General features: G+C 43.0%; 1 protein-coding gene across 15 annotated transcripts in view; it reads right to left on the bottom strand.

Annotated features, from left to right (window-relative positions):
* SYNRG (synergin gamma) overlaps nucleotides 1-24,725 on the bottom strand; it is a gene marked incomplete at both ends in the record, with an annotated part of 101,053 nt that overhangs the window by 53,760 nt on the left and 22,568 nt on the right. For 6 of the 15 annotated variants that reach the window (XM_080713707.1, XM_080713710.1, XM_080713700.1 and 3 more), the window contains 4 exons: nucleotides 13,309-13,442; nucleotides 14,563-14,811; nucleotides 15,950-16,146; nucleotides 18,609-18,686. In XM_080713707.1, coding sequence (XP_080569833.1) covers nucleotides 13,309-13,442; nucleotides 14,563-14,811; nucleotides 15,950-16,146; nucleotides 18,609-18,686 — 658 coding nt within the window. Of the gene's footprint in view, nucleotides 1-13,308; nucleotides 13,443-14,562; nucleotides 14,812-15,949; nucleotides 16,147-18,608; nucleotides 18,687-20,105; nucleotides 20,340-21,651; nucleotides 21,931-24,725 lie in introns of all 15 variants that reach the window. The other 9 variants (XM_080713706.1, XM_080713708.1, XM_080713698.1 and 6 more) reach the window with 3 other exon arrangements.

The following is a 24,725-nucleotide window of genomic DNA, read 5'->3' as shown; positions in this document are numbered from 1 at the left end:
GCCAGGGGTGCAGGGTAGGTGCTCAAGGGTCCAGTGTGCGGTGTCCAGCAATGGTCTCTGCGTCCCGCGGGACGTAGAGGCTGGGGGTGCCCCAAGGAGATTTCCGGGTCTCCCAGTGCTTTTGCAGCCTGGAGGGTAGGCTCTGGCAAGGTGGCAGGGGTTAGCCACAGAAGCAGGCTCCAATTTAGGAGGGCAGTGTACAGGCGCTGATTACTAGTAGGGGACAGGCAGGAAGCGCGAGGAGAGTGCTCTGAGGCTTGAGCCCGTGGTGGGGGTTTGAGACTGCGACTCCGCACACGCTAGGACCCCAGTTACTAGGGCGCCCTCAGGTACCTGTCTTGGTGCAGGAATCCGTGTGAGTCTCTGTGCCGATGTGATCCGGTCGCTGGTGGGCAGACAGAGTTCTGGAGGGTGCTGCTCGCTGCTTAGGATGCGGTCCTAAGTCCGTTTTTATTCCCGGATTATCTTGCCGTGGAAATATCGGGCAGGCAGCTCCTTGGACAGCTGCCAAAGCAGCCCGCGGCTCAGCGTTCTGGTCCGCGGTCAGATTGTATCTGCAGCAGGTCCCGTGTCCGATCTTTGTTCTTCTTGTTCAAGTTCAGGGTTCCGCCGAGGTACAGGATGTGTTTTGGTTCCTGGTATGTATTTGTTTTGTTGATTTAGACACTGCTTTCTCAGTATTTAAACTTTATTTACTTCAGCTACTGAGAGGTGCTGTGTCCCTCAGTCGCCATTTTGAAAAAAAAAAAAAAAAAATCTTGCATTAATTTTTTATTTTACTTATCATTTGGTGCCGAACCGGGAGAACTCTTGGGTCCCTCCCTCTTTTTTTCTCTTTCTCTTTTTACTCTCTTTTTGAGCCCCGGACTCTCCGACCCGCCAGCAGCTCAACTGTGAGGTCCCACACCAGCACTCTGCTTGCAGGCGTTGTTCCTGCCGCTGCCGCCCCGTGCCTGCCCGGACTGTGAGCCTTCTTCCCCAGCCCCGGGCTCTCCGGGAGAGCCAGCGGCCTTCTTCCCGCCCAGGGCTCTGCTGAGAGTCCGCGGCCATCTTTCCAGCCCCGAGCTCTGCTGAGAGCTCGCGGCCATCTTTTCGGCCCCGCGCTCTGCTGAGAGACAGTGGCCATCTTCTGATCCCGCGCTCTGCTGAGAGTCTGCGGCCATCTTTCCGGCCCCGAGCTCTGCTGAGAGCCGGTGGCCATCTTTTCCTGCCCACGCTCTTCTGGAGCGCCGGCGGCCATCTTCCACTGCCACCACGTCCGTGGCCGCCACCACCGGGGCGTGCAGGCTCTGCCGGCTGCCAGGCTGCCAGTTCCACCCGCCCCGAGCCAGGCTCCTTGGGTGATGCTGGCACCTGCTCTGCCCGCCGACCGCCTGCACGGGCCAGGACCTCTGCCTGCCGCTTGGACCTCCTAAAACCGCCGTTCCAGCTCAGCGCTCCGGTCACCGCCGGGACCTCTGACCGGTTTGCCCCGCCCGCCCCGAGCCAGGCTCATTGGGGGGCGCACAGCTGGCTTTGGTGTCTGCCACAGTCACCCGCACCAGGCATAGCTCTACTCGCTGCTGCTGTTCCGTTTTGCCCGCCTAAGCCAGGCTCACTGGCGGTGCTCCTCGGGGCCCAGCCTCCGTGACTGCTGCATGCCTGGAAGCCATTTTGTCTCCACGCCGCAAACTGGGCAAGCCATGCCGCCTGCGTGCCACCATTTGATCCCGCCTGCGCCAGCCGCCAGTGCCGTCCACACCAGCCACCAGCATCTGTGAGCCCCAGCTCCACCGCGCCCCCAGCAGCTTCTCAGCACTTCTGTCGCAGCCAGCACTGGCTGGCAACACTTCACTCCGGTAAACTGCCTCCTTCCCTTGGTTAGCGGGTTCTGGACTTGGATCTTCTGGTCCACTGGGACCCCAAAATCCAAGCGCTTGGTGACCCACTGTCCCCTGGTCCACTGGACCACCCTCCGGATGACCAGGTCATCCTCCGGTTTGGAGAAGGGATGAAGACGTTCTTCTCTATCTCTTAACCTCCGTTTCCGAACGACTGAGCAGGGAAATCGGGGATGCTCATTTCCTGTTCTTCGTTTCTGCCTGGGAACCAATTATGGGAAGTCGAACCTTTATACTAGCAGATGCCCTGAGAGCCTGTCTGCCTTGATACGAGTTGGGAAATGGGTTGTGGTGGCCCAGGAATAGTTAGGAACTTTTATAAGCGGTCTGCTATCCCTCCAAATGCTCTCCCCCATCAGCTTCCATTTATTTTCCTGCCAGCTGCCATTTTGTGATGGCGCGTAGTCGCTGCCTGGTGATGTCACAGTCGCCATCTTGGCCCGCGCCAGACTGCAATTTTGCTGGGCGGCCCGCTCGGGCGCGCCCTAGGTGCTGCGGGAAACGCCAGGCCGGGGCTGGGGCAACACCCTCTGCCCGTGGGGAGTCTGTGTTGCCATTCTTGCCAGACACCCGCCCTGGGATGCGCTCTTTGTGTGTGAGTGTAGGTCCGTTGCAGCTGACAGAACCTTAACATGGCATCTAAAGTTTTAATTCCAGAGAGAAACAGGCGGAGATGGAGCGTACACTCCAACTTTGCCAAAAAGCAGATCCCTGGTAGCTGCCCTTTGGCTGGCGGTGGCGGCTCAGCCCTCTGGAGCGCCACCTAGGTGTGGAGGACTGCAACGATGACTACCTGCAGGAGCCTGCCTGAAGTGGGGCGAAGCCACGCCCACCAATCAGACTGTGCCCGGCGTGTGGCCAGGAGGGCCACTGGAGCAGTGCCCTTGGAAAAGGATGAGCCCCAGGTGCCTCAACACAGGGGGAGCACCTTTCCAGACCAGGCCCCGCCGCTGGCCCTACTCAGCCTGGCTGAAGACTGACGGCTCCTGGATCCCTCAACCTCCATCCTCTTTGCCAGCTCAGGGTAGCTCTCCAGGTACTGAGTAAGCCAGTCTCCTTTTTGGTCGCCTGCTCAATCTCATGATTTGTTTTTTTCTTTAATAGCCCTTGCCTGTTCAAGCCTCCTCAAGCGCACATCACTAAGCTGTCCAGGGTAACCTCCAATTCGCACTGCAGCTATGCACCCACCTGCACCCCCTTCTGGGGGACTGGACTCCCTACTCCTCCCGGCCTGGGGCCCCTGACGACGCCCCTTGATAGCAGGAAGAAGCTAGAGGGTCCAATCGTCATCTATTATCCCTACCATCAAAAGGCCGGGATGATAAGTTGGGTCCTGCACTCATGTGACTTTGTGTCACATGACCTCTGCAGGGCAAGGGAGGGGCTGAAACCTCCGCGAGAATTGGGCGTTCCCGCGAGTAAACCCCCATCTCGCGAGATGCATACCTTGAAAAGGAGAGCCCGCGTCCTCAAGCTTCAGACAGGCGCGCGGGCCCCACGGTGCCTCGCCCTGATCCCTGGGAGAGCCGTGCCATTAAAACTTTACATGCCACGTGTACTGGACCTCTCTCATGTTTTTCACACTCTGCCGTACTCACATTATTTTTATTTTACTCACATTAATTTTTTATTTTACTTATCAACTATCTTTATGACATAGTGCTTTAATCTAATTTCTGTTCCTTCTTTCTGCCTTTGCAATAATAAAATTGCTTAAACTTACAGCAAAAAGAGTTCTGGCTATTCTTTTCCAAGATAGCTAAGAACAAGAACCCGCAGCTATATCTCATACCGGTACAGTTTCGCTGGACCACCGTAACAATCTAAGCATCTCTTTAAACCATAATAATAACTGGAATGGCATTGGAAATAAGTTATTAAAGAATGGTGACTTCCTGTAAAAGTGAACTACTCCAAATATGTATACCTGATATTTGAGAATTAATTATATTAGGCTTAATATAAATTATTTTCCAAAATGGGTTCAGAGTGCAGAGTTGGAATATTTAATAAAAATCTATTTATGAAATGTTGTTCAAGCCAAGATGTAAATTGTTCTTCTTTGATCATAATGCTCAGCTTACTGGCAGAAGTTCAGACATCTGATAAGAAGCAGGAGAGTTAATACAATTTGCATTTTACAAGGATCCTGTCAGCAGTTCCTGAAGCTATCTTTGTAGCAAAACAACAATCACTTCAACATTAGATAAAGAAAGCTGGGCGTGGTGGTTCACGCTTGTAATCCCAGCTTTTGGGAGGATGAGACCGAGGTTCATGGTTTGCAGTTCCCAGATAGCCTCAGTGAGGCCCTCTGCAACTTAGTGAGACCCTGTTTTAAAATAAAGAAAAAAAATAGGGCAGGGGGTGTAGCTCAGAGGTCGAATGCACCTGGGCTCCATCTCCAGACACACACACACACACACACACACACACACACACACACACACACACAATTAGATAAAGATATTTTTGCCTGTGGACATATTTTTTACTGGTTGGAAAAAAGAGTGCTACAAGTGGTATCTATGTGGGTAATTCTTGGAAGGCTTAACCACATACCATAAAAGCATTGCTCCTCCCCCCTTATCAGACCCTGGAAGCCCCATGAAAGAACAGCCTTTACATATGAACAATTACATTCTCCCACCAGTTTATGTCATTCAATACCACACACAGAAGTTGTATAAATGGATTTCTATTGAATTCTTTACCCTGAGGCAAAAATCTTTCCACAGTCATTTAAATTTTCTTATCAGTGGTCCACAAGGAAGGTAAAAACCAGGTTCTCACACACATGCATACTAATGGGGTCACAGTGCTTTAGGACTTCATGCCACCAAATATTAAAATTTCACATCACTTCCAAACAGCTGCTACATATCTAATCTAGACAAATGTAATAGGCTATCATCTATATATAGGTGGATTTTTAAAGTAATTAAACCACAGTTCACTGTACAGAATGTTACATAGGAACAATGGTAATTAGTGTCTATGAAAAACCCAGCAAAACTGAATGATTGCCGTGGGTGGTGGTGCACACTTGTAATCCCAGCACTCGGGAGGTTGAGCTCGGAGGATAGTGGTTCAGGGACAGCCTCAGCTACTTAGTGAGGCTCTTTGCAACTCAGTGAGACCCTGTTTAAAAAATAAAGAATAAAAAATAGGACTGGGGGTGTAGCTCAGAGGTAGAATGCCCCTGGGTTCATTCCCAGTACCGAAAAAAAAAAAAAAAAAAAAAAAAAAGAAAAGAAAGAATGACCTATTTGTTTTTCATGATTCCCCAATTTTAGCTGTGGTCTTTTAAAGCTAATTGGTAAAATCTTTCTACTAAATGTGACATTTAATTGAATATAATTATTTTTTAAAACTATATTCATATAACTGGAAAAATAGAGTATTTCAGGATAATGAAATACTGAGGAGGTAGAAAAGAAGTAGGCAGGTAGGGAAGAGGCCTCAGTAGAAAAACTTAATTTCCTGAGGGGCAACGAATACTTATTAACTTCCAAGGCTCCTAAAAAGAGACCAGCCCTTCCAAGGTTCAGAGATAAGAATGACCAAAGCTTCACAAAACCATCTGTTTGCTAATCAACAAACCCAGGAGACATCCCTGGAGTAAGTCTGACACCTCTACTAGACCCCTCAAGGACATGGAAATACCCTATGCAAATTTTAAGAACTGCCTCCCAGACTCCAAGTAACAGAGAACTTACAGAGATATATAAACTCCTAGACCAGTCAACAGGATGGTTACCCACTCTGGGAACCCCTTCCCTTTGGGGAGCTTTTCTCTCTCGCAGGTTGCGTTGGCTTTGAGAGAAGGTGGGGTGCAAATGAAGGCACTTGGTCCAGGCTATACTCGGGTAGTGACCTGAAGGCCTCCACTGGACATCAAGGCCGACCAGGGCCCCTAGGGGTGACCTGCACTTCTTTTCTGGCAGATCCCGTGGACTTTGGGAGAAAGCAGCTTGCAACTGAAGGCATTTGGCTTGGACTACCCTCAAGTATTGTCCTGAAGGCAGCTGCTGGGCACCAGAGTCCCGACAGCCCTTAGGGGTGTTCTGCCACTTTTCCCTATTCCCTGCTGCTTCCAATAAACTTCTTGTTCCCCTTCTTGCCGTCTGTGGGTGTCATTCTTTGCTCGCTGCAGACAAGAATCTGGTAAGGAAACACCGTATTTCTTCAAAGAAACCCCGTTTCATCTTAAGGAAATGCTGTGTTTCTTCTCAAGAAACCCCGTTTCAATACTACTGTTTAAAGTCAACAGAATAAAATTTTAGTCAAAAAGCAATTGACTCAGAATATAATTTTATGCACATTGCAAAGGAACGTTTCACTCGAGGTCTTTCTTTGAAGTTATTATTTTTAAAAAAGACTGTAATCACATTAAAGTGTTTATGCAGTTATATATAGTATTATTAGCTGCTCTACACATGAAAGCAGTTATTTCTACTTGTTATACTAATGAAAGCACTCAAGTAAGAGAGGCATATTGTTTTATTTTATTTATTATTATTTTTTTGGTGGTACTGGGTTTCCTGGAAATCCTTCTACTTCCCAGTGACACTCCCGGACCTATTTTTATATTTTTTTATTTGGAAACAGGGTCTCTTAAAGCCAGTGCGGCTGGCTTTGAACCAGCGCAATCCTCCTGTCTCCACCTCCCAAGCCAGGGGATTACAAGCATGCGCCACCACGCCCGGCCAGGCATATTGTTTTAAAATTTAGGAGCCTGAATTCTATTGAAAGGTAAGAATAATGATGTGGCCATACAAAATGTATTTTGCTTTTTCCCAGTGAATCTGTTAGTCTGCTAGACATCAGCAGATGTAGGAGGGACTGGACCTGCAAAGACTCCCTTTGACCCCTCCCCTGTGGAAAGGGGTGGAGGAACAAAGCAGGGTCAGATGAGCAAAAGGTAGTCTATCACTCCAAATGTCCAGAGGGGCTATACACCATGACATCCACTCCGCTTTCCACACCTGGGAATGGCCTCTCCAGATGCACATTCCTGGGAATGTTCCTTCCAGAGGCTTTGCCCGGAAGTGGGACCCTTTCCCCTTCTTCATAGCCTTTCTGTTTTGTTTTGTTTTTCAGTACCAGAGAAGGAACCCAGGGGCATTCTACCTCTGAGCTACACTCCCTGCCCTATTTATTCTTTATTTTGAAAGAAAGTCTCACTGAGTTGCAAAGGACCTCACTAAGTAGCTGAGGCTGTCCGTGTCTCCGCCTCCCAAATGCTGGAATTACAAACCTGCACCACCATGCCCGGCTCCATGGCCTTTTCTTTTGATGCTTCATTTTTCTAAATAAACTTCCTGTACTCCCCACCTGTGCTTTCTGTTTGGATGCTTTACGAGCAGATAAGGACTGTGGTTCTGCCGAGTAAATTTTTTTTTTTTTTTTTTTTTTTTGGTGGTACTGGGGATGGAAACCCTTCTACCTTCGGGCTATACTCCCAGACCTATTTTATATTTTATTTGGAAAGAGGGTCTCTTAAGGCAGTGAGGCTGGCTTCCAACCTGTGTGATCCTCCTGTCTCCGCCTCCCAAGCACTGCGCCACCATGCCCAGCTTGTGCTGAGTAATTTTCAAACCTCCCACCTGATAACATATTCATTTATGTTCTGTGATCACTCCATATGATTGTGGCAGATGGCCTTACTTAGTTGCTCACCCTATTGAATATAAACATTTAAAGAGAATTATTTTGATCTCAACAAAATAAAATAAACTAATAAGTCCTAAACCCTTATGCCTTTATCCATTTTTTGTTTTTTTGGCCTGGGAATTGAACCCAGGGCAGTCTACCTCTGAGTCATACCCTCAGACTTTTTTTTTTTAATGTTTTGTTTTGAAACTGGTCTGGCTAGTTAGCTGAGAGTCTTGCTAAGTTGCTGAGGCTTAAACCTGAAGTTCTCCTGTCTCAGCCTCCCAAGTACTGGGATTACAGGTGAATGCTACCACACCACAGCAGGCTACCTGGATTCTTTATGGCTTTTTGTCATTAGTGCCCCATGTCTGGTTTTTGGGTTATTCTAGGTCCCCCAGTACCTGGCACACAGTATGCATCTTCTGGGTTGTCAACTGGACGATGTTGCTATCTTCCAGATCCCCTTCATGTTTTCTTTTTGTGTATGGTACTAGAGATGGAACCCAAGGGCTTTCTACCTCTGGACTATACTCCCATATTTTTTTTTTTTGAGACAAGGTCTCACTAAGTTGCTGAGAGTCTCACTAAGTAGCGGAGGCTGACTTTGAACCTGCGCAATCCTCCTGTCTCAGCCCCAAGCACTGGAATTACAAGCGAGCACTACCATACCGGGCTCCCTTCATGTTTTAGAAGCAGGTTCAATTGTTATCTCTCCTCTGACTCTGACACTTAGTTCAACATGAAGTCCAACCAGTTCCTCAGATGTAAGCAGTTCAGTGTAACTCTAAACCCAGAGTGCCTCTCACCATCCTCAGAAGGCCTACCAACATGGCTGAAGTGGTATCACGCAGAAGCAAAATCCCTCTCCTCATGCCACTCATTCCTGGGGCTGCCCATGACTAATAAATCCAGGGGCAGTCTACCTTCAAGCTATACCCCCAGCCCTATTTTCTTTCTTTCTTTCTTTTTTTTTTTTTTGAAAAAAGATCTCACTAAGTTGTTGATAGCCTAAGTTGTTGAGGCTGGCTTTGAACTTGTGATCCTGTCTCAGCCTAGCCAAGTACTGGAATTATGGGCATACACCACCATGCCTGGCTCATCCCAGCCTACTTCTTTTTTTTTGGGGGGGGTTGTACTGGGGATTGAACCCTGAGGCATTCTACCTCTACGCTACACCCCCAGCATGATTTTCTTTTCCTTTCTTTTCTTTTCTTTACTTTTCTTTTCTTTTGTGATACCAGGGATGGAACCCAGGGACATTGTACCTCTGAGCTACACCCCCAGCCCTATTTTTTAGTCTTTTTATTTTTGAAACAGGGTCTCACTGAGTTGTGAAGGACCTAGCTAGGTAGCTGAGGCTGTCTGCGAACCGCAATCCTCTGGTCTCCACCTCCTGAATGCTGGGATTACGAGTGTGCGCCACCACTCCTGGCCTGATTTTATTTCTTATTTGGAAAGAGGATCTCACTAAGTTGCTGAGGCTGGCTTTGAACATGCAATCTTCCTGTCTTAGCCTCCTAAACCCTGGGATTTCAAGCATGTGCCAACACACCTGGCTACCCCAGCCTATTTATTTATTTCTCCTTCCTTCCTTCCTTCCTTCCTTCCTTCCTTCCTTCCTTCCTTCCTTCCTTTTTTTTTTGGTGGTACTGGGGTTCCTGGAAACCCTTTTACCTCTGGGTTATACTCCCAGACCTATTTTATATATTTTAAAATTTGGAAACAGGGTCTCTTAAGCCAGCGAGGCTGGCTTCAAACCTGTGCGATCATCCTGTCTCCACCTCCCAAGCACGGGGATAACAAGCGTGCGCCACCACGCCCAGCTACCCCAGCCTATTTCTGATACCTGACTTGTTTTTTTTTTTAACTTTTTTTCCTGACAAATAAGACACATTTTCTGCTTACAAATACTGCCAAGCTGGACGTGACTGTAATTCTAGTATTTGGGAGGATAATCACAAGTTTGAGGTCACCATACAATGACTTAAAAAAGACTCTGTTTCAAAATAAAAAAGGGATGCTGGGCATGTTGGCGCACGCTTGTAATCCCCGCGCTTGGGAGGCGGAGACAGGAGAATCGCGCAGGTTCGAAGCCAGCCATGCTGGCTTAAGAGACCCTGTTTCCAAATAAAAATATAAAAAAAGCCGGGCGTGGGTTGAATCCCTAGTACCACTACACACATGCAGAGACACAAAGAAGTACTGCCCAAGTGGCTGCACCTAGGCTTAGCTATTCATATAATGATTTGACAAATTTCCTTTTTAAAATAAACTCACATAAGAAAAAAGATTATTGCCGGGCGTGGTGGCGCACGCTTGTAATCCCCGCGCTTGGGAGGCGGAGACAGGAGGATCGCGCAGGTTCGAAGCCAGCGGCGCTGGCCTAAGAGACCCTGTTTCAAAAATATAAAATAGGTCTGGGAGTATAGCCCGGAGGAAGAAGGGCTTCCAGGAACCCCAGTACCACCAAAAAAAAAAAAAAAAAAAAAAAGAAAAAAAAGAAAAAAGATTATTACTAGTGAATTCATTATATAGAAATATAGAAGTGATGGGGAGGGAATGGGGTGGGGACTTGGTGGGGGCTGGCTGGGTGATGTGCGCATTTATGTCTACACAAGTTTTTTACCCCATTATGATGTATAAATACAATGCATCAATGAAAAATAAAAAAATAAAATTAAAAAAAGAAATACAAAAAATATATAGATGCTCAAGTGCCTCATATAAAATACTGTAGCATTTGCGTATAATTGACATGTCATTCCATACATTTATTTATTTATTTATTTATTTATTCATTTATTTATTTATTTGCTGTACTGGGGATGGAACCCAGGGGCATTCGACCTCCGAGCTACACCCCCTGCCCTATTTTTTATTTTGAAACAGGGCCTCACTAAGTATATGAGGCTGTCCGCGAACTGCAATCCTCCTGTCTCAGCCTCCTGAATGCTGGGATTACAAGTGTGCGCCACCACGCCCAGTTTCTTCCATACACTTTAAATCATCTCTACATTACTTTTAGTATAAGTGCTATGTAAATACTTGTTATGTTATATTGTTTAGGGAATAAGGATATGAGAAAAAATTGTGTATGTTTAGTACAGATACAACTTTTGTTCCTGAATATTTCCAATTTGAGGTTCTTGAATTTGAAAGTACAGAGGGCCAACTACACAGATACAGAGGGCCAACTGTACATTTAGAAACAAGTCATAGATAGCATTAACAGATAATATAAAAACCCTGATACAACAAAGCTGCTGTATAGCGGCAACTGCTTTCCCCCTGTATTTCTAATGCTTTATCCCAGGACTGCGCGTACAGGAGACGCTAAGCAAGTATTTGCTGGATGGATGAGTAAATGAGCAGTGAGTATGGATTTTCAGATATAGCAAAATATGTGCCTTCAAGGAAAACAGGAAGTAGTCAAATCAAAGCTGAACAAGGAACATGTGCAAAGGATGGCTTCTGATGAAAGTAAACCATCACATGGACACAATTCCATAGAAAACTGCTACTAGCCCATGTATCTCAGGTCTAGTCACCATCTTAAACTTTCTACTCCAAAAAGTTCATTTACTAAGAGAGTTTTCCCCTAGAAGAATGAGACACTAATTTGACAAATTGAGTTTATAGCCCACATATAACAATATACTCATACAACAAACCTTACTAATTATATCATGGGGTAAGTACTACATATAGGAAATAGTCAAGTAAACTAGTAATTACAATGAGGGCACAGATATTCATAAGGTACTATGACTGAAGAGAAGGAGGGACCTTAACTCATTGGATAGGGGTTAGGAAAAACTTTCTACAAGTAGCTAATTTTTTTTTTTTTTTTTTTGGTAGTACTGGGGTTACTGGAAGCCCTTCTACCTCTGGGCTACACTCCCAGACCTATTTTTACATTTTTATTTGGAAACAGGGTCTCCTAAGCCAGCGTGCGTGGCTGGCTTCGAACCCGCGCGATCCTCCTGTCTCTGCTTCCCAAGCGCAGGGATTACAAGCGTGTGCCACCACGCCCGGCAGTAGCTGATTTTTAAAAATTATTATTGCAAGCTCGGTGTGGTGCATGCTTATAATCCCAGCATTCAGGAGGCAGAGACCAGAGGGTCATGGTTTGCGGACAGCCTCAGCAACTTAGCGAGGCCCTTCGCAAACTCAGTGAGACCCTGTTTCAAAAATAAAAAGACTGAAAAATAGGGCTGGGGGTGTAGCTTGGTGGTACAATGCCCTTGGGTTCCATCCCCGGTACCACACACACACACACACAAATTATTATTGCAATATCAGGGAATGAACCCAGGATCTTGTGTATGCTAGGTAAGCACTTTACCTCAGAGATACATCCCTAGTCCTATTTAGATGATTTTCTAAATGTTACTAGAACTGTACATAGAAAGAACAGTTTTTCAGTTGAAGAAAACAGAATATACAAAGGGCATAAGGTTGAAAGAGCAGTCAGTTTGAGGTCATTTGGGCATGGCTAGAGGAGAAGCCATAGGGAAGGGCAAGGTCAAGGAGCAGGCAGAAGCAAGCAGAGCTGACAATGCTGATGGCAGGAAAAGAGAGCGAACAAAGCCAAAGACAGTGACATGCTCCTAATTCTGTGCCTGGATATGGTGACACCATTGACCAAGGAGGACAAGAGTAACTTAACCCATTTTTACTTGGCTTTGAGTAGGAAAACAATGCATTTACTTTTAAGCAGGGAATTTAAGATATTTGGTCCATTCAGATAGGAATGCTTAGATAAGAAGAGAACACAAATTTTTTTCAAAGAAAGAGATCTGGGGCAGAAATGTAATTATGTGCCTAGGAGGTCAACAACACATGTGCTGATATGACAGTGTTAGAAACCCCAGTACACTACAGTCATACCCTTCATCTTTCTTCTGGACGTTGCTTACAAATGGTTGATCATTCTTAAAATCAGAAGAAGAATAACCTGTTCTCCTAATTTGTAATTCTTTGTCATGCCTCCCCCCTACCCCTTATTAGTTCCTATCACAGGGTATATGCAGGGAAGTATTGGCTATGAGATAATCATCTGGTTAAAATGGAAGAGACAGGGCAATTGCACCAACAAGAAAATAAGAGAAATAGAATATGTATTCTAACAGAAACAAATTCCAAAAATAAAACCAAAGAAATTCACATAGCTTATTCAGTCTCATGTATCTTCTGTTCTGCAAAAGAAGAATCTAAATACTTCTTCAGATCAATTACTGAAATCATTAACTGATCAAATCAGTTACTGAACTTGAAGGTTAAGCTAGCACATAACACTAAGCAGAATCTGTAGGTTCATGCAGACAAACAAGCAGAAACCTGTAGGTTTAAAAGCCACTAATGTCAAACACGACATGAGTAAATGATGATATTCAGAGTGGAATTTCAATTGATATTTCAAAGATACAAAATTATATGCTCTTTTCTAAATGTTTCCCACTAGCTGAAGATGTGGATCTAACACAAGAACATGAAGCCCTCACTGCAAGGTACATTCAACAACTGGAATTCAGGATTATACAGGTATAAAAAGTACCGACAAGCAAGTGTATCCTGGGAGGAAATGACAGGAACCAAGGTAGACAAAGAGCAGAGGAGTTCAGAGAGTAAAAGTATGAACAAAGGGAGAATAAGCAAGGAAAGTGGTAGAGTCATGAGTTTTAGTTTCTCTTACTTATACTTAGGGTTTCTATTGTGCATGTCCCTTTTTAAGAATTAAATACAATGTTAAATACATTCAACTTTTTTCTACCTGTTTCCATGTTGGGAATTACTTGTTTTTGAAGAAGCCGGCACCTCTTGGAAATCAGTGAACGAGTCATCAAGGGATCCTGACTTAGAAGCATCTTGAAAATCCTGGAAGTCATCTTCTTCTGGCTTTCCCACCTAGATTTTGAGAGGATACTTATTATCAAATTGGTAAAATAAATAAATACCAAATCTCCAGCTGTTAGTCTAAAAGATGGCTATTTAAGATTCTAAATTTAGTTACAGCTGTCTAATTTTTGTGGCACTGGGACTCGAACCCAGGGCTTCATGCCTTTCTGGCAAGTGCTCTATCACTGACCTCCACTCCAGCCCAGAATACCTTTTGGAAATCAACTTGAGTATTTAAGGCAGAAACTGATTTGTATGTTCAGATACTCTCTGGTACAAATGGCAATAAGACTGGCCTAAAGAGCTAATCTATAATTTATTTTGTAGTTGAATCACCTTATGGGGTTACTGAGAGCCTGCAATCTTTGTTTATTTGTTTTTTGTAGTACTGGGGATTGAACCCAGGAGCATTCTACTTCGAAGCTATACCCTCCAACCTTCCCCATTCCCCGCCACCTGTCCTTTTCTTTTTTAAATTTTTTTTGCAGTACTGGGTATGGAACCCAGGGGCATGCTACCTCTGAGCTACACCCCTAGTGCTATTTTTTATTCTTTATTTTAAAACAGTGTTTCACTGATTTGCAAAGGTCCTCACTAAGCGGCTGAGGCTTTGAGGATGTCCTTGAACTCCAATCCTCCTGTCTCAGCCTCCCAAATGCTGGGATTACAAGTGTGTACTACCACGCCTGGCTTCAACTTCCCCTTTTTATTTTATTTTATTTTTGTGGTACTTGGGGTAGACCCCAGGGGCTTTTCTACCTTCGGGCTATACTTCCAGACCTATTTTATACTTTATTTGGAAACAGGGTCTAAGTTGCTGAGAGCCTCACTAAGTAGCTGAGGCTGGCATTGAACCTGTGAGATCCTCCTGTCTCAACCTCCCAAGCGTTGGGCATTACAAGCATGTGCTACCATGCCCGGCCAACCTCCCTTTTTAGAAAAAGTATTTTGCTTTCAAACAGGGTCTCATTAGGTAAGAACTCAACACTGAGTTAAACCTCCATCCCTAGTACTGCTTAATTTTAACTTCAAGTGTTCACCACAATCCAGCAATATGTGTACCTAGAAGAAAAGTCGTACAGATGTACGTTCAGGGATTATTTAGAACATGTGCAGCTTCTCCATTTACCTGATTGGCTGGGTAAGCTGGCATGAAGCCACTAGAAGCCTGGGCTGCAGCTCCACCCACTGGTCCAACAAGGTTAATGCCCATGACAGGCTGTCCAAGGCTGAGGGGCATGGAGCCTGCAGGGCCTGCCGGTATCACAGTTGGCTGACTCACCGGGGTAGCCAGAGTCATAGGAAAGCCACTCAGAGTTGGAATAGGAGCAGCTGGGAACTGATTTAAAGCATCAGGATTCAGGGAAGGAACGCCCCTCTGCACAGAACAAGAGGAAAATACAGACATTGTAGGGACTGCGAACCATGGTGTCAACCTGGTAAAGCAAAGCTTCTATAACTTCTGTGTTGTTTCCACTCTGAATCTTTTCTCTGACTCCCCAAATTCATGAATTTGACACAAGAAAAAAGTAACAAGGGCAACGCAAACCTAACACTCAGCAAAGAAATGACCAATACATATCCGTTCTGATATTTTCCTTCTCGGATAAGTTTGGTTAATTGGCTATACTCAAATAAATTAAGCTGATTTTTCTAATATAAGACTAATTATTACCAGAATGAGGATACTTTAAGAAATTTTGAATAAACATTTCAAAGAACACAGAGAAATTTAATAATTTAATCTACTGATGACTAACTTTCAAGGTCAGAAGAAATGTGAGGCCAAAGAGTATTAATCTACTAAAAAAAATTTTTTTTTGGTGGTACTGGGGGTGGAACCCAGGGGGTATACTCCCAGACCAATTTTATATTTTTATTTGGAAACAGGGTCTCACTAAGTTGCTGAGAGCCTCACTAAGTAGCTGAGGCTGGCTTAGAACCTGTGTGATCCTCCTGTCTCAGCCTCCCAAGCGCAGGGATCACATGCGTGCGCCACCACGCCCAGCAATCTACTAAAGTTTTTTTTTTTTTTGGGGGGGGCGTTAGGGGATGGAACACAGAGGCATTTGATCTCTGAGCTACACCCCTGCCCTGTTTTTTATTCTTTATTTTGAAACCGGGTCTCACTGAGTTGCAGAGGGCCTCACTAAGTAGCTGAGGCTGTCCGCGAACTGCGATCCTCCGGTCTCAACCTCCCAAATGCTGGGATTACAAGCGTACGCCACCACGCCTGGCTACTAAAGTTTTTAAAAAAGGAATTTACTGGTATGTGTATGATATGAACTGAACTTTTTTTTTTTTTTGCAGTACCCGGGATTTAGGGGCATTCTACCCCTGTGGAGGACCTCACTCAGCAGCTGAGCAGAACTGAACATTTTTGAAGTACTATGTCCTAAGAATGATCTAAACCTTGGTGTGCAAGGAGTTCAACATGACTGTGGCCAAAAAGGGTTTATATTCTTTCAGTTTAAATTTAGGAAGTTTTTTGATCTAACTTAAGAAGCAGTGTGTACCTGTGTTACTGCTATCATGGCAAGAACGGTGTAAAGCTCTTCTTTAGTAAGTTTGCCAGGTGTAGTTCGGTTCGCTAAGGCCCATATCTGTCCAAGAGTTTCCCTGGGAAGTCCAGATGACATCAGGATGGGGTACAGCTTAGCAGTATCTATTCCAGTTGGAGTCACTGTGGTTTCTAAAATTTTCTTGTAGGCATCTATGAGAGGAAATATCAGATTACAAATGTAAACACCGCAAGTGACAGGTATCTTGTTGTCATTGTTGTCATACCAGAATAATCTTAAATCAAGTTGCTTTAATAAAAATGAAGCCACATCAGGGTTTGAACTGCTGTAAAGAAACTTAAGTGGAAATATCCAGCAGACGACTAGGGTCTAGAACTAAGAAGACAGGTGGGAGGTTGGCCCTAAAGATGAAGATTTAGGGCTGAAGTTAAGATAACATTTTGTAATTTAGCCATAGATTTTAAGAACATTTCTGAGTTTTATTTTGTTTTCTGGATAAAATCAACAGGAAAAATAATAAGATGGAGGTGGTATAAACAGATGCTTTGGACTTGAAGAGGTTGTAAAGTGACGCTGGTGGAAAAAGTTTGAAAACAACATGAGCAACAAGACTGATACCCAAGCACCATCCTCATGGCCCAGTGAATTAGGGGCAGTGAGAAACGCCAGGAGAGAAGACACTTTGGAAGTAGTTCAGGTGAGGAAACCAAAACAGTGTTTGAGATAAGGGAGGGATTATTGGTTTTTCCTAATCTCATGCGTTTTCCAAAGGACAGAATGAGAAAGACTATTAAATGTAGGGCTGCCAACAGGGAATGCCAATATTGTGTGGGGCATACTTATACTGAACAATTATTTGCTGTTTATCTAAAATTTAAATTTAACTAGGCATCCTTTATATGTTAAATCTGGCAAATCTACTTAGAAGCACTGCTGCAAGTCAAAGTGAATAGGGCTAAAGGAGACAGACAAAAATGTCTGAACCAAAAAGTTTTATTTAGCATTACAAATATGAGTTACATATTTGTGTGTGTCTGTGTGTTTGCGTGCGCATGAGAGAGAGAGAGAGAGAGAGAGAGAGAGAGAGAGAGAGAGAGAGAGAGAGAGAGAGGCAGGCAGGGTTGGTCTAGCAATGAACTATACTTCAGCCCTTTTTTTTTCTTTTGTGGTACTGAGGGTAGAACCCAGGGGCTTTTCTACCTCCAGGCTACACTCCCAGAACTATTTTATATTTTATTTGGAAACGGGTCTCAATAAGTTGCTGAGAGCCTCACTACATAGCTGAGGCTGGCTTGGAACCTGTGCGATCCTCCTGTCTCAGCCTTCCAAGCGCTGGGATTACAAGAGTGCACCACCACGCCTGGCGGCCCTTTTTGTTTTGAAACAGGGTGTTTCTTAGTTGCTGAGTCTGGCCTTGAACTTGCAATCCTCCTGTCTCAGCTTCCCAACTAGTGGAATTAGAGATGTGCACCACCGTGCCCAGCTTCAAAAGCATATATTTTGACTAAGAAAGTAGTCTCAGCAACTTAATGAGACTGTTTCAATGGAAAGAAAAAAGGGAGAGGGCTACAGAAACAGCTCTGCCCCAAGGTTCAATCCTCAGTACTGAGAAAATAAAAAAAGAAAGTATGTGTGTATGCTTGGAAGGAGGATGAAGAAAAGAAATACAAGCTGTCAGAAAATGGATAAAACTCAAAAGGATACTAAAATATAGTTCTTGTTTGGCATAAAGATAGATGAAAAGAAGAGGAAAAGAAGCAAAAATGGTAGGTGGAAGAAAAGCTGATTTTTTTTCTTTGTACAACTGAAGACCCGTGTGGTTTTGGGGAACAATTAGCCTTTGACTTTGTGATTATGTAATTCCAATATAAAGCAGACAGTACCAATTTCTTCCAAAAAGAAGTTCAGCTACAGATATCTTATATTAGCTTTATTTAATAAAGAATAAAACAGCTTTAGTCTCTGATCAATCTAGAAAATTAAAGGTGTAATGAAAGTTACCTCCAGCTTTCAAGGTGCTGGACAAGGTATCGTAAATTAAACTACATTCATTTAGGTTAACATATGCTGCTCTAATAATCTTTATTCTATGCATATCAGTCATGGCTAAGATTTCCTTCTATCAACTGAATACTCTCACAAGTACTTTAACAACTCTTTTGGCTCAGCAGTAATAGTACACATAAGGGACAAGTGAATCCCAATGCAGAAAAAGGTGTCACATGGTCTTTTCATGTAGTAAGTATCACATGACAAAGAAAAGATAAGAGAATCCTTAAAACATAAAAGGGGGTGCATGTATGTAATTGTCAACATAATTTACATTATGATGTGAGACTATAATGTACCAATAAAAGCATATAAAAACAAACTAATCACTGAAAAATAAAAAATTACATTAAACATTAGTGTAATTCTTAAATCATTAATAATCTCATAAATATTTCATAATGTCTTATAAAGCATGATAGCTCTAAGAAGGCTTTTAGAAATAAAAGTATATGATGGTCAAAATTATATCTATTTAATTGCCTGTATTCTTTCAGAAAAAACCTGACAACCTCTCTCTGCATATTTTGTAACTACAACAGCAAATACATCATATCTATAATATTTAAAGCAAAATATCATGAGCTCTTTTTTTTTTTAATACCTGGAACCAGACTCTCATTGTAAATCCACGGAGGCATTCTGGGCTGAACAGGATCCTGTGAGGGAAATACTCCCACACCTAGAAGATAGAGGACATTAATGTGTATAATGGTTCATGAAGAAAACGGGGAAATGACACCAGGTGATGGTGTTTCATAGAGAAGAGCACTGGCTGGAGACACTAGAAAAAAGTCACCAATCCAACGAAAGTACTCGGCTTCTAAGCCACTCTTGTAAAGAGTAAATTAAGAAAAAACTAATATGTACCAAATCAATATTCTGAATCACATGAGGGTTACACCATTTCACATGTGTAACAAATTAAAGGAAAAATACAATTGGCAGTAGCTTAAAATTATATATAAATTTAATTGCACAAGCTTACTTGAAGCTCTTAATAATGTTTCTTTACAAAATCTGATTTTCTTTCTTTCAGCTGAAACCAGGGGTGTATGGCCTCTGAGCTATAATGCCAGCCCTTTTAAATTCTTTATTTTGAATAAAAGGTTTTGCTAAGTTGCTGAGGGTGGTCTTGAACCTGTGATCCTCCTGTCTCAGCCTTCCAAGTACTAGGATTACAGGCATACATTACCAAGCCTCTTTCTTTCTCTCTCTCTCTCTCTCTCTCTCTCTCTCTCTCTCTCTCTCTCTCTCTCTCTCTCTCTCCTTCTCTTCTGTGTGGTACTAGGGATCTAGTCCAGTATTTCACACATGCTAGGCAAGTGCTCTAGCACTGAACTACATCCTAGCCCTTTTTATTTTGACACAGGGCCTCGCTGACAAGGCTGGTCTCAAACTGGCGATTCTTCTCCCTCAACCTCCTGGATTATAGGCATATGCCACCAAGCTCAGTCTGATTTTTTTTTTTAACTTGAATATGACATTGCTGCCTTAGGTGTATAGGGTCTGGGGATTTTTGAGTGTGTATGCCCAATAAATTATTCTTAAAGTTTGCCTTCAGGGCTGTTCACATTATAATTCATCTCTCTAATCTGAGTTTATAAAACCTGGATGTGTGTGCATGCTAGTGAATGAACCCAGAGTCTTGTCCTTTACTACTGAGCTAAAGTTCCAGCCTCAAAAGGTGGACCTTTGAGGCAGCAATGTAATGATTTACTTCAGAGAAAGCAAAACCATATTCTCATTGGTGACTTTTCCAGTTATATTTTAACTTTTCAACCTTTATGGGAGAACAGAAAGTGTGAGGGGGGGAAGGAGAGAGCTTTCATTCAATAAAGGAAATTTTAAATCAGGAATGATTCTGATTAAGAAAACTGGTTATCATAATCATTTTTAAAAAGAAATAATACAGTGTGTTGAAAGAATTCAGAGCAAAATTGTGGGGGTTAATTGGAGAAAGGATTGCATTAAATATATTTTAAGCAAAACTTTAAATAGCAAAATCAAGCAGCATTCATTTTAAGATTAACGCCAAGGTGTTAGCATTTGAGCGACATTTGGTTAGACAAATTTCTTGCTGAATGTCTTAGGAGCTCACCACTGTCTTCAACTGACAGGTTTGGGTCTGGAGTCTTTTCTGCCTCTGCAGTGGTGGTACCACTTACACATCCATCTACAGCACCCCCGTTATTGGCTGTGAAAGTGGGATAGTTCTTACTGGAACCTGGGCCCAGGGCTTTGTGCCCAACTTCAGTAGTATTTAATTTAATTTGTTCCTGCCCAGATGTACTTATGTCACAAGATACTAGAAGCTTCTCCTCCAAGGAAGGGCCTAAACAAACAGCATGAAGGATTATTTGTATAGAATTGCATATTGATAATCTTTTCAATCATCCTTTTCCACCCCAGTATTCTAAAGGGAAGGCCCTGTTACACATAACATAAGCTTGGAAATAGTTCAATCACTACCCATTTATATAGGACTTGAGAGACTTTACAGATTTTGGAGAACTTATACATAATTATATATTCTGATTCTCAAGAACAGTAGGTAGAATAAAGTAGAGGAAGGAGCAGTACTTTAAAATGTGGCAACCAACAAGATACACTTTCACTAACTACTGGGGAGGTCTGTGGCCCGTAACATCAGCTCTGGGTCTGTTTCCACATCTGTTAAATGAGAAAGTCTGGACTAAGTACATGTCTGCCAAGATACCCCTAGCACTATACCGTGTCTTAAGACAGAGTATGCAAGCTGCTCCCTTTATTTCACAGACGAAAACAAAACAAAACAAAACAAAAACTGAGGCACAAAACCGTTTAAAGACTTGTCTGAGGCAAACTGACAGTAAAAGAACAACCTGAACTTATGCTCCCAAGTACTCTGCCACGGAATAAGGAGCTTTCCCAAGCTTGTTGTTTTTAAGAAAAATGATACTGGTGATTTTCCCAAACAAAAGAGTAATCTGAAGAAATTCTTGTTTTTAAATTTTTTTTTTTTTTTTTTTTTTTTTTTTTTGGTGGTACTGGGGTTCCTGGAAGCCCTCTACTTCTGGACTACACTCCCAGACCTATTTTTACATTTTTATTTGGAAACAGGGTCTCCTAAGCCAGTGCGCGGGGCTGGCTTTGAACCTGCGCGATCCTCCCGTCTCTGCCTCCCAAGCGCGGGCATTACAAGCGTGTGCCACCACGCCCGGCGTTTTTAAAGTTTTAAGGTGGTTAAAATGGTTTCTTAGTAGCAATTTTTTTTGTGTGGGTGGTACTGGGAGTGGAACCCAAACCCCTTCTACCTCTGAGTTACACACCCAGCCCTATTTTATTTCTTATTTGGAAAATGGGTCTCAGTGAGTTGTGGAGGGCCTAAGTTGCTAAAGCTGCCTTCAAGGCTGTGACCCTCCTCTTTCAGCCTCCCAAGTACTGGGATTATAGGTGTGGGCCACCATATCTGGCTCATGCAAAACGTCTTAAACTGCTTTTTTGACACATGAAGACCCTAAGACTTAAAAATCTAGACTCTAATTTTGGTGAAGTTCAACAGTACGCATACATCCCTACATAATGTACATCCCTACATTAATTTACAGAAATCAATTACCCAAGAATATCTTACGAATATTTTCATTAATGATGCTGAGAGTTACCTGCTTTCTGCACACTGGGTGAGGCTGAAGCAGTAGAGAAATAAGAAGCTTGCCCAGGGACACCAGGCAAGGCAAAAGACACTGGAATCTGACCTGAAGAGAGAGGGTGTGGCCCAGCCTTCTGCGGAAGCGCCTGGCCGAGTGGGGCGGTGGGGTGGAAGGACTGAAGGGGCTGGGCCCGGGGAGGAGGCCCCTGCACAAAGGCACTGAGCGCTTCTTCATCAAGAAAGGCAGGCGGTGGGGAGACAGTTTTAGTAGGATGAGATGATGTGGGACAATCTGAAAAATGGAGAATGGCGATGAAACACACCAAAATAAAAATCAACATCGAAGAAGGGAGAAAGAATACAACAACATGGACAGTGAGGTGAATAAGAAACAGCAAGCAGTAAGTGGACCCACACGAGGTGTGCAAGACACGCTGATGCCTCTTTACACACAATTTCACATCTTTTTAAAGGTGGCTTTTTAAGCATTTGGTTTAGAAACAAGAAAAAAAATACTACTCAGAATCTCCTTTCTTTTTTGCCCCCACCCCTGTGGTTCTGGGGATTAACCTGGGGCCATTCTACCTCCAAGCTACTCCCCCAGCCCTATTTTATTTTTATTTTGAAACAGGGTCTCAATAGGTTGATGAGTGTCTCATCACTTGCTGATGCTGTCCTTGAACTTGCCATCCTCCTGTCTCAGTTTCCCAAGCACTGGGATTATAGGCCTGCGCAGCCACACCTGACTCTCTTTTTCTTCTTTAGGTTAGCACTACTATTTTTCATTAACAGAGACGACTAATTAAAGTATATCAGTAAGAGCAGGGCGTGGTGGTGCACGACTGTAATCCCAGCATTCAGGAGGCTGAGATAGGAGGATCACGGTTCCTGGACAGCCTCAGCTACTTAGTGAGGGCCTTCGCAACTCAGTGAGACCCTGTTTCAAAAAAAAAAAAAAAATGGGCAGGGGTTGTAGCTCTGAGGTCAAATGCCTCTGGGTTCCATCCCCAGACCCGCAAAAAAAAAAAAAAAAAAGTATATCAGTAGTAATTATTTTTGAAATCCAAATATGTTTTTTCATACCAGGATAATGTTCTCTCAAACCAATGTATATAAATTACCAGAAAACCTACTTATATAACACCAAATACATTTTGGAGAAAGATATTTTCTGATGTTTAAATTTCATTTAGAGCCACATGTGGTGGCGCACGCTTGTAATCCCCGCTCTGGGAGGCGGAGACGAGGATCGCGCAGGTTTGAAGTCAGCTGCACTGGCTTAAGAGACCCTGTTTCCAAATAAAAGTATAAAAATAGGTCTGGGAGTGTAGCTCAGAGGTAGAAGGGCTTCCAGGAACCCCAGTACCACCAAAAAAAAATTCATTTAGAAAGAAATTCAGTAAAAAAAACAATGCTTAACAAACTTGTAATTTCTACTATATCAAGCCTGATCCATATACTTAGCATAGATTACATTTCAGTGAAGTTACCATATGAGAAATGAGTATTTCAAAAGACAAAAACATTCAACAGATTATCAAGGAAATGTTTTCTTGTGAAAAGCATCAAACTAGGATACCACAGTGCTGCGTGAAACAAGTCAATTTAAGAAGCGAACCTTGACTGAGGAGTAAATTCTACACTTAAAAGGTCTTTGGTAGAAAAGAACAAAAATATCACTGTAGCTTTTTAGTGTTAAAAGTGAGATTTACTTGTGTAATAAACCTGCTCTATATGAGATACATAATGTGAAGCTCATTGATAATACTATTTTATTACTGCTTCTTCACATTTTTAACTATTTTAAATTATATGTATATATCTTTTTTTTTTTTTTTTTTTTTTTGGTGGTACTGGGGATGGAACCCAGGGGCCTCCTACCTCTGGTCTACACTCCCGGACCTATTTTATATTTATTTGAAAACAGGGTCTCACTAAGTTGCTACTTAGTGAGAGCCTAAGTAGCTGAGGCTGGCTTCCAACCAGCGCAATCCTCTTGTCTCAGCCTCCCAAGTACTGGGATTACAAGCGTGCGCCACCACGCCCGGCTAAATTATTTTAATATTCAATAAACATTAAAGCATTTACTTGTGGAGCAGCCTTTTCAATGGCTCTCATCTGAAAATGGGGACACTATGCTTCTCACCTCTCTTTAGGAACAATGAAGTAATATCTGGAAGCACTGAAAGACCCATGAAAGATGCAGAATGGGCAGCCATGGTGGCACACACCTCTAATCTCTGTACTTGGGAGGCTGAGACAGGAGGATCACAGGTTTGAGGCCAGCCTCAGCAACTTAGCAAGGCCCTCCTCAACTTAGTGAGAGTCTGTTTCAAACTAAAAATAAAATAAGACTGAGGATGTGGCTCAGAGGTAGAATGCCCCTGGTTTCAATCCCCAGTACCACACAGACACACACATACATAAAAGATGTAAAATGAATATGAAAAATTATTGCTACAATTAATTTTGTTTAAAAAATAAAAAAGCCACACCATTTTTTAAAATTCCACACTTGCCAACAATGGTTAACAAGAGTATGGATTTGGTTCTCAGCTACTTGAATATTTTTTAAGTGGATTCTAGCTATTTACTAGTAATATGCTCTAAAGGCTAAACCAGTATTTCTTTGCTTTTGGTTGAAATTACATGAATTCTATGTGGTATATATTTTGGCTCACAAAATTTTGTAGCTCTATATATAATTAATAAGAAAACATAAAAGTTATAATACAGTTTGTGGTCTCTCTATATATATGCATATAAAATATTTTTGTTTGTTTTTGGTACTGGGAATTGAACTTAGGAACATTCTACCTCCAAGCCACATCCTAGCCTTTTTTTTTTTTTTTTTTTTTGGTAGTACTTTGGGGTGGAACCCAGGGGCATTCTACCTCTGAGCTACACCCCCAGCCCTATTTTTTATTCTTTATTTTGAAACAGGGTCTCACTGAGTTGCAAAGGGCCTCACTAAGTAGCTGAGGCTGTCTGTGAACTATGATCCTTCTATCTCAGCCTCCCAAATACTGGGATTACAAGTGTGCGCCACCATGCCTGGTGAGATATATTTTAGAATGAGAATCTAGG

Source organism: Muscardinus avellanarius, assembly GCF_963383645.1.
Source record: "Muscardinus avellanarius genome assembly, chromosome: 16".
Lineage (NCBI taxonomy): Eukaryota > Metazoa > Chordata > Mammalia > Rodentia > Gliridae > Muscardinus > Muscardinus avellanarius.
This window is presented reverse-complemented; position numbering and strand designations above follow the sequence as displayed.